This window comes from Phaenicophaeus curvirostris, chromosome 6 (genome assembly GCF_032191515.1).
Source record: "Phaenicophaeus curvirostris isolate KB17595 chromosome 6, BPBGC_Pcur_1.0, whole genome shotgun sequence".
Lineage (NCBI taxonomy): Eukaryota > Metazoa > Chordata > Aves > Cuculiformes > Cuculidae > Phaenicophaeus > Phaenicophaeus curvirostris.
This window is the reverse complement of record NC_091397.1, coordinates 9,150,450-9,160,987: the sequence shown is the minus strand read 5'-3', so window position 1 is coordinate 9,160,987 and position 10,538 is coordinate 9,150,450. Positions and strand designations below refer to the sequence as shown.

The 10,538-nt window shown below is 36.9% G+C and overlaps 1 protein-coding gene across 4 annotated transcripts in view; it reads right to left on the bottom strand.

Annotated features, from left to right (window-relative positions):
- Positions 1-549: 549 nt before the first annotated feature.
- Positions 550-10,538, bottom strand: part of RBM33 (RNA binding motif protein 33) — a 103,951-nt gene continuing 93,962 nt past the window's right edge. For all 4 annotated transcript variants that reach the window (XM_069859291.1, XM_069859292.1, XM_069859294.1 and 1 more), the window contains 2 exons: positions 7,455-7,543; positions 550-7,256 (listed from right to left, as the gene is read on the bottom strand). In XM_069859291.1, the coding sequence (XP_069715392.1) occupies positions 7,208-7,256; positions 7,455-7,543 (138 nt within the window). In that variant the 3' untranslated portion in view covers positions 550-7,207. The remainder of the gene's footprint in view (positions 7,257-7,454; positions 7,544-10,538) is intronic.

The window sequence follows — 10,538 nt, the reverse complement described above, 5'->3', positions numbered from 1 at the left end:
ACTTAACATACAGTAACATTCCTTTTGAAGAGTGGAATAATTAAAGGATATTCCATTTGTGGAATATTCCAGAAGCATTTGGCCAATACCTTCAAGCACACTGATCTAATTGTGTTCACAATATAATTGATGATGACCCTACTGAGCTTGCCAACAGTTCCTCTTTATGTCATATGTTAAGGGAGGCAATATTTGAAAGCAAAGCTCTTTTATTAGACATTCAGTATGGCTGAAAAGAACCAGAAAAGCTTTTAAACTCACAAACTTTCCTCCTAAACCTGTAAGATCCTTGTTACCTCCCGATCCCTGCAAATAGCCACACAGGCACAAGCCCCTTTTTGCCACCATCTCTCCTCAGTTGTTGGTTTTTTTCCACCTGGGGTACCTTTGCACAGCCCTGAAAGAATTCCATTCTATGATGCTGATGTAAAAAGTAGGGGCCCAGAGATGCCACCATAATAAAAGTGGTAAAAGAATATGGCATGTGAAGTTTTTCCTTCATGTTTGAAGTTCAAGGTTGTATATTAAGCAACAACAGAGGAAGTATGATAAAGATTGATTTTTATTGACATATTTTAGGTACAATAAATATATTTATATGTTGACATTTGAAACATGGAATTACATGTAAAATATCTTGTACATGAAGTCATCTTTGTGGTTCCATTTTTACATTCACTTAAATAAGTATGACAAAGATCCCTTAGGCAAGCGGAGGATATGGTATAGTTCAGTATTACATTCAAGTAATTAGCAGTAAACATCTTGTGCAGATGACGCTGTAGAGGTAGACGAACCCCCACTGGAGTCAGTATGATACAGTCGTCTGATGAATTTATTTCCTGAACTGCTAATAAACAACTCTGCAATCCAGATTAAAGCAATACATTTGAAGTGATTGTGAAAACACCCAAATATATACAGTGTTTAAGACTTTACAGGTTAGGAAGGATCACATTCAGTAATAGTAATAGGAGGTAGAATTTTGTCGACAGTGTTCATATTTCTACGTGGCAATAAAAAAAAAAGAAGTGCTATTACTATCACTGAATTCAAGAACAGAACTCCTGAAAAAGTGAAAAGGACAAAAGAAGAGTTAATGCTGTTTTTCCTGGCTTGCCACAAATGCTAGAGCATGTACACAAAATGTTTTAATTCTCCAACACAAGTAAAACTGCAAAGCAAAACCATTAAGTGATGATTATCCAGTATTTGGGGATGGGCAGCACCTCCTAAGGTGCAATACCTGTAAAAGCAACCTCGATTCTATGTACTGAAGACTGCAAAGAAAAATACAGTACAATGTGCTTTCAGGGAGGGAGATGTAGGCTCCAGGTATCCTCAAACGAACCTGTAAGAACAGAAAATAGAGTGGAAGATTGAATGCAATGCATGCAGATAGGAAAAAGTCCAGAGAGACGAACAGAGAGCAAAAAGAGCAGGAACACAAGAAAGATACAAATACCCTTGTGGGAATGGAAAGAGTGGGGGCAGATGAGATGGAAATGACGTGAAGCACAGGGCAGAAGGAAAGGGCACCGCAGGAAAAAAGAAACTTGACTTATTCTAAGGGCACTTTGCGTCAATAAAAATTGTGTGCAATGGTACTGATGATCAGCTGTTAAAAATGAGCATTAGCATCCTGCCTTTGCTGTATCTGTAAGTGAAAATGTATATTAATTAGCAATTAAACTGCTGAAAGACATTTCACCACCTGCAAAAGAAACCCTGCAAGAGAGAGGTTTTGTTATTATATAAATAGAAATATAATGGTAAGGTTCCAAAGTCAGTCTGACAGACACTAGGGAAAAATAAAAGGCATATTAAAAATCATTAGATGCAAAGAAAATCCTGAACTACCAAACAGACATAACATTAATAAAGCAGTGTTTTAAACTGTGATCTTCCAATTGACTACACACAACATTGCAACACAGCCACATTTAACTGTACACAGGTTCTTGTACAAAGATGTTCTTCAACTGTAATACCATTTAAAATTATTTAAATTGTAAAAAAATCGCTGTACCCAAGTACTGTTACAATAAATAAAAGCAATGTAACCTGTTGAAAAACAGTGAATATATAAAGCCTGTTTCCAGTTAGTTAGAAAAATCAGTGCGTCCAACCGAGAAGTGAGAAAGCAACATAGGCACCTAAAAGACCCAGTGAGATTCACTTTCCCTTTGAGGTTTTCTTTAGTGCAACAGGGACCAAAATAAGTACAGAAGTAGAAAACAAGACGTGTTTTTTAATTAAAAAAAACCCAACTCTCCAAAAAGAAGCTTTATAAAGAATAAAATGATCCTTCCCAACCATATCATACCAGAAGATGGTATACGTAAGGATCCAATATGAATCAGTGGTTTCGTACACAAGACCCTGTGCTCATGTGGATAATAAATCACCTATATGATTAAAAATCAGGTTACAAAGAAACCTGACATAAAATCCTTAGGATTTGATACTAATTGAAGATAAAATACTTTCAAGTATTATGTTTATGAATTAATTAGAGGTTAAGGCATGATTTAAGGTAACATTGAAACAAACCCCCTATGTTACCCTAAATAACCTTTATGCTCTAACTTTCTGCAATCTGTCCAGCACTGTTTTCCTGCACATTTAACTTCTCATCCAACATGCTGCTAAAAATCAAATAAAAAGTACAAAAAATAATTAAAAAAAAGGTTCTTGTCTGTCTGAACAAAAAATGCCTTTCTGAAAGTGAACAGGTGAAGCCACTTTTCTACCTTCAAGCACCATGACCCACATAAACACAGTACTACGCGAAGGACAAGAACAACATGATACTACACCAGAGAACAAATCTAGGCTACCTGCAGTTAGACAAAAATAAACAGGCAAAACAAAACCCCCAAGGAACAAACCCTGCACCCTCCTGCCCACCCTCTCATCGCAGCTACATGGGCAACACACCCACACACACATACAGACACGCGGTTAATGTGTGTAACTACCGGGAGCGCCTACAGCAGCTTCTACAAAAACTGCACAATTTCAACAGATGAAAGACACTACGTTTAAAAAAAATACAAAAAAAAAAAAGAATCAGCACCAAGTTTTTTTTCTTATTCCAAAGAGGTAGATCATGTTAAGGGAAAATTATGAAGATCCTTAAGGTTATTCTGAAACAACCTACAGTTTTATTAAAAATGTCCCATCAATATCCTTGCAGTGGATGCAAGGACTAATATCAAAGGACTAAAATGCACCGTCTGCTTGTTATTTCATTGGCTAGAAGGGCTTTTTGCAGAAATTTGGAAATCTGAAATGATTCTTTAGGATTAAACTAGGGAACAATCTATGTACCTGAAGATACTTTACAGAGGGGGTGATGGTATTTACAGTAATATTGGAGATGTACCTGCGCCAAGAACGCTATCCTTGTCTAAATTTATTCTCTATGCCTAGAGATATTTGCATGGTAGCTCTTCCAGGTACGAAGATGCTGTGGGCCTGTCCTCCTCCTCCCTAGCACCAACGATGCTGAGCTTTTCAAACACTGCGTATGGACCCATCATACAGTATATGTGCCACATTGGTTGCTAACATTGTGATGAACAAATGTGTTACATGACCAACTTGAATCACGTGTGAACCCGAAATATTCCAAACTTTTGAGAACAATATTACACGACAGACCTAATTTGTACTTGTACAGCACAATGGAACAAACCTAGAACCCCCACCCCTTGGCCTGATAGTGCACTGTATTTCCCCTCAGAAGTTAAGGACAGATTTCTTTTCTTTTTTTTTAAATTAAGTAAAACATTCCACTAAAATACCACCAATCATACGGCCAATCCAATCTTTTAGTCAAGGCAAAATATGATTAGTTATAAAATGAGTTCTCCAGTACTACAAGACAAAACCAAAATAATTTGGGAGGAAAAAAAAGTTGGCTCCATAAAATCACCTACTGGATTTGCCCATTAAAATAATATAAAATTATGCTAATAAAAACTGTGAACAAATAATACACAGATCAGGGTATATGTATTGACTTACTAGCATCTTTATAAAAATTTGAAGATATACACAAAAACACATTAACATTTATGGAACTGTATCCATTAAACTTAGATAAGACAACACAAAAAACTAACAAATAGCTAAAATGTGGTTGACTGTAAGCAGTTTGAGTAACATTTTAATTTTAAAAGTTCAATATTTACATACTACATTAAATGCTTTTTTTTCTCTCCATTTTGCATTGTACTTCAAACGCACGATACACAAAGAACAAGATAATGGTTGCAACAGATCTTCCAAGAAAGTTAACTCAAGATGTTCAGAATTAACTATATGCTGAAAGAGAACATAGCAAGAACATGTCCGTCTAGCTTTATCTCTACTTCCTTTGGGTTGTTTTGAGAGGGGACAACCAATGAATCTAGGAGAGTTATATGATCCAAACTGATCATTGCCAAGAGATCCAGGTTTAAGTTAGGATTTCAGAACTAACAAAACACAAATATTTTAACAAATGACTTGCCTAATAGCTACTTTTGCTACTGAGGTTTTTTAAGATATGGTGACAACACAGGGTATGCATATGTATGTATGTGTATAATAAAACGCATATAGACACACATACATATAGTATGTTTACATATAGTAAGATCCCCGGGTACTGCAATAAGCAGCTAAAATCACCACCAGCAATCCACTAGCACTCTGCCTATGCACAAGCAATAACCTACTGCAACCACCTTTAAAGAGGATGCATCTAGTCATTAAACAGGCATTGCTTACGTTGCCTCCTACACTTACACAGGTCTGAGGTGATTTCATCTTTATTCCAAAGCCACACATCTGTCTCAAAAAAAAATCTTTTTTAAAAACCCCAACTGAATAAAAACTTAAAATTTAAGTCAGCTGAACCTCAGCCTCTTTGGGATGGATTCAAAACCCAAAGCAGTAGTGTTTCTACAAACTTCTTTGACTTTTGAATCAAACCCATATTCTCAGGCTCCAAGAAACCCTCTAACCCCAATAACATTTCCTTCTGACAGGACAGCTGATCAACTGCAGATGTTCCTACTGCTGAACTCAGCTGCTGGCCTGTCTGGCACTTGTATCTAACCCAGATTTCCAGACACGCACTATTATCACTCCACTCCAAGAGTGTCTTCCTATCCTTCTCATTACAGAGAAGCTGGTCCCTAACAGTGGGATGAATAACTGTTTAATGACTCATTGTAAGGATAAGCATTTATTTCTTAAAAATAAAAATTACATAACCTGAGAAGGCAGCGTGGGGTCCTAGCGCTCACAGTGGCAGATCACCTCGCATGGGTCTTCATGGCTGGCTCCCACCGGGCACTTCCTACCTGTGGCTCACTCTCTGTCCTGGGCCTGTCCTGCCCCTGAAGCACTAGCACTTTAAGTACAGTAACTGTGTTACATGTTACTGGGTATTATGCAGAAATGGGAAACTACACAGATGAGTGTAAAACACTTCCACAGAAAAATTCTCATGATGTTACTGCACCTTGTAAGTTGTAAATAGGCTTAGTGCATCCTCTCATTTTTTTTTCCAATGCATTACTTCCAAAGTGTCACATTATTCTATATTATTTCAATGAACAAAGAGCAATTTGACCTAGAATCCTTTCAACAGTATTTATTATTCAATTATTACTTCTAGTAATTTCTACGTAACTGAAAATACAGACCAAAACTGTAAGAAAACCAATTAGGTGTTTGTGACTTGGTTACCATTAAATATATATTAAAAAAATAAAATAAAAAATCCTATGCTACTATAAACTCGCTTCCCTATGGCATGCCTGTTTTGGACCCCATTTGCAGCTGTTCCATTACATACCAATAAGTGTTATTCTGTGGTCATGCAGATAACAAACCTACAGTGTTTCCGTAAGTCCCCCCTTCAAATAATATGTGGAGTGCTTAAGAGTATTCCTAAAATAAAGGATGAAGCAAAAGCTCACAGTCCAAACACTAAGGAATTGTACATAAAAATGGGAATCTGATATAAAGATGACATTTTTATAACTTTATTCAGAAGTAACTCAAAAAAATTCTTCCCTTGGCAATACCATCTAAATTATTCTAACCAAAAGGAAATATGGATTTTACTTTGAATAAAATATAAGCTCCTTAATGTTTGCACATAATTTTGGGGAACTGCCACATTCATGAGCAGATTCACAATGTCCTGAAAGTCCCATATTTATTGGGAACAACACATTAAACCAAGCCCTTTCAGTCATGGGTTTCTTATGGTTCAGTGTTAGTCACAAAATAAATCTCAAAGAAAAAAAAAACTAATCAAAATACAGCATACGGCAGTCATGAAATTCTAGCCCAAAAGAACTACTAAGAAAGCGCCACTCTTCCTGTGTAATAGGTTTGAGTTGAGCCACTAAATATTTCTTTTTCCATGTATCTGGCAACGTTACTTAAAACAACCTAGTTACAGCTTGGGAGCTCACTACCCCATGATGGTCCTTTAGGGCAAAGATCCTTGTTTTTAAAAACCAAGGAAAAATACAGCAAAGTTATTCCTACATAGGGTATTAGGGAATAAGTGGAGTTGGAAGGAGAAGGTGGAAGTTTGTGTTGGAATAGAAAAATGCAAAGACAGACTTAACATATTTACAAAGGTCGAAATTACAATTTTCCAGTGTCACCTCCAAAGGTTCTCAGCATACTGCTATTCAGTGAACACATTTAAACCTATGCAAGAAATACCCTCTGTGCCTTCAGATATACAACACAGCTGTATGTATTTTGTTTAGGAAAGTGAATTTTCATTCAAATGCCTCGCACTGAAGATAAGAGCAACCATTATCAAATATTCTTTATTATGAAGCCAGTTTCTAGATCTTTCGATGTAAACGTTCTCTCTCAAGTCACTGTGGTCACACAGCAGGATCTTGAAGAACAGTGTCTACATGCGTTGAAAGCAGTTTGAAAAAAAAAAATAATCTGTAGTTCTATGTGGTTACAACAGAACATGAGCAAACCGAACAGAAATTCCACCTTTGCAGTTCTTCTAAAGTTCAGCTCTTCTGGAGGATATCTTGCTGTTTTCTGTAGTTCAATATAGCAATTAAAGACTAAGGTGAAAGGTTTCACAACCCGATGGTTATGCCACTGTGTCTTCTGTAGCTCCACAGTACACTCCTGTTAGTGTCAGGGTTTCTCTCAGCAGACATCACTCAACTATCAGTGCCACGTTTATGTGGGAGAGATCTATCATGTGCCTGTTAAAAGTTAAAAGAAATTTAAACCTGGTACTCAAACTGATTCTAGGGGTGGAGAACAGACAAGGAGGTTCTATGAAGGTCACTGATAAACAGATGCTTGATTGGAATAAGAGAAACACATTGAGCAGAGGAGACTGATTTAACCTTTTGAAGGGAGGGAAGGAACTGAGGCAGCAGCAGCACTTAATTATTTACCTGTGGAATTTCTGTTGAAATGCTAAAGCATGTGCTGGCTCCTTAAATTTTGCTATGGCTTTCCGCTGTTGAGGAAGCATCTGTAAACTCTGCAGAGAAAAAAAGCACAAATATATTTTTAGTATTTGTTTCTCTTTAAATTAATTCTGCATCAAACACATTGAAATTCTGTCATATTTCTTTGCTTAGTAACACTTATTGGTGCCCAGGGAATGGAAAGAGACTTCTGAGACTGCAGTTAGGGACCCAGTGGAAACTATTTGAGCTGCTGCAGCTGTACCACCTGGAAAACCCTCATCATCGCTCATTAAGCAAAGGTAATAGCTCTTCAGTTTGATCCATGCAGATCAACCAAACCCTGCAGCCAGACTCTCACCAATTGAATGAGAAATGTTCAGCTGGGCACAGCTCTACTTCACGCACAAGCACCTGAAATCATTCACCTGACAAACATCAAAGGATCAGGGCTTTCAACAGGTTAAACAGGACAGCAACAGAAAAAGAATTGGTAGGTTTTGATCTCAAGACTGCATATCCTTATACTGTTTTAACAAAATCAAGTGTCTAGCTTCTGGCAGACACTACACCAGACCATACCAGTGAGATGGCTTCGGTCACCACTTCCACGTACTCCTAGTAACAGGCAATCATGCAACACACATCTACAGAAACAAGTTCATGGGATACAAGCTTCCCGTACCACAAGAGCAACATTTCACAATGCTGTAAGCTACCTTTTATCATCACCTAGATTATTTTAAAAGGTACCGCATATCTTTATACAAACAACTCCTTCTTGGGAAACTACGTGCAATACCACTCCTTGATACATTTTAAGGGTGACACACTTTGAGATCTCCCAGTGAAATAATTTTTAATTCAACTAACACGTTCCCTGTTCATTCAATCTAATGCAGCATTTTAAGAAACATGTCAAATTGCTTAGATGAAATTTGCTATTAAAATTGCCTCCTTACAATCTCTTTTGAACAGGTAAGACTCGTTGATAAAATGCTTATTTAACAAGAGCCATGGCGCTTGACAGTCATAATTCTTCATTTCTAAGCCTGACAATTCAGCTCTAGGCTCTTTCTGTAACTTATCTATCTGTGATTCTTAAGTCATTAATTTTGGCAGTAGCTACTTTGCATCCTCACGTAATTGACAGGAAACTTCCCTCTCACTAGGAAAATCACAAAATTTTATTACTTCCATCACTTCTGTGATTTCAAAGTGAAAGCTGAGGAAAAGGTAAAGGATTCAGCAAACCTGATAAGCATCAGTGGGTTAATTTGCACTGTAGAGTTCTTGGAAAGCTGCTACAATGGAAAGGTTTAGCTAAATCACTGCAACTTCTTAGTTTCTGAGATGGTAGTAATAGGGTTTAGCTTTAAAAAAAGAGAACACTTGGCAGGTGATTTTTGTTTGTTGCTTTTGGTTTTTTATCAGAAAGTTCTTAACAAGGTTAAGCACATTTTACCAGCAAGAATACAGTCATGCTGAACAAAACATGAATGAAAGACCTTGGACAAAGCTCAGTTCTCCTGGAGGTTATCTGCTCAAGTGGGTGAAGGAGGTGCTGAAGTTTGTGTTCTCCTTCACTTGATGTCACTTTATTATCATTTATAGAACTGTATCTTATATACGTTCTCTTGACACTTCTCTGGCAAGAAAAGAACTAAGTCCTACCACTAAGGACTAATTTTAGAAGACTAAAATTAATAAGAGCCATTAAATAAGATTTAGAAACAAGAGACGCATAGAAGTTGAAAAAAATCTCTGAACTGCAATGAAAAAAGATAAGTAAATCTGTTCCTTTCAAAGAACTCCACATTTTTAATATGAGAAAAACCTGTTTGAATCACTGAAAGGATGAGTATTTCAGACAACACTCAGGCAAGAGGAACTGCAAAAGAACCCAAGGATGCATCATTTCAGCTGTCTGCCATCACCAGCTTCTCTCCCCTCTCCTGAACCATCCTCCAGTCCTCCTGCTGACAACCAATCCTCAAAACATCAGGTCTCAACCAGCCAACACGGAAGAGTCTCCCAATGCTTTATGCTCCAGACCCCTGATGAGATCAATTGAAGAAGAGAAGCTGCATTTAATGACTTCTTCAACAAGAACTGAACTATTATTGCATTAATATTCTCGAGATGCATTAAAGCAAAATTTGATTTTGCAGTTTATACACCCATAATGATAAATTATTAAGAAGTTGCTCAGTAATTAGCAGATAAAACAAAATCGACTAAAGGAAGACATTCTGGTATACTGCAGACTTACTAGTGAAATTAGGCAAAGTATCTAAATCTTTAATAGACAACTTATTTATGCTTTCATATGAATTAATGAAGTTTATTGACTGAGTAGCTGTGGTACTATATCACAGACTGTTCTTATGTTGAACTGTTTTCCAAAGCAAAAAATCATTGCAATTAAAACATTAAATACATTTTAACACTCAATTGCCTTGGCAACAAGGCATCAATTCTTGGATAAGTCTATTGAAAAGCATCCTTATCAGATTTAATTTCACTTGCCAATACAAACAATTGTGGAAACAAAAAGGCAACCATCTGATCTTCCATTGAACTGCCAAAACACCAGCCATTACACAGCCCTGGGGTCAGGTAGTAAAATCTAGCATCAGGGTCTTCTCAACTACTGCAGTTACATGTGCTGATGCTTTAACAAGAGAAGGAATTAAGGACTGCAAGACAACAGGATAAACTAATACTACAGAAATAATACTTCTCCAGGTGGAAATTGTCTGAAAAAAATTTAATTCCATTAAAATTTAATTAAAACAAAAATTCACAGCCTCCACTGTGTTCAAACTATTGTACCGAAAATCATGCAGAATCACTTCATGTTTAGTTAATTATATTAGGTATATATGAGGTGCGACACAAAAAAGCCAAGACTAACCCCAAGACCTGGGAACCAAGAGGGGGAGGGAGTAGACAAAGAGGTCATTAGAAAACATATTCTAACCTGTCAGAATGAGACAAGGCTCAACTCAATCACTTCACTCAGAATGAGTGGACATGTGTTCAAACACAGATGTTTTGTTACCCTGT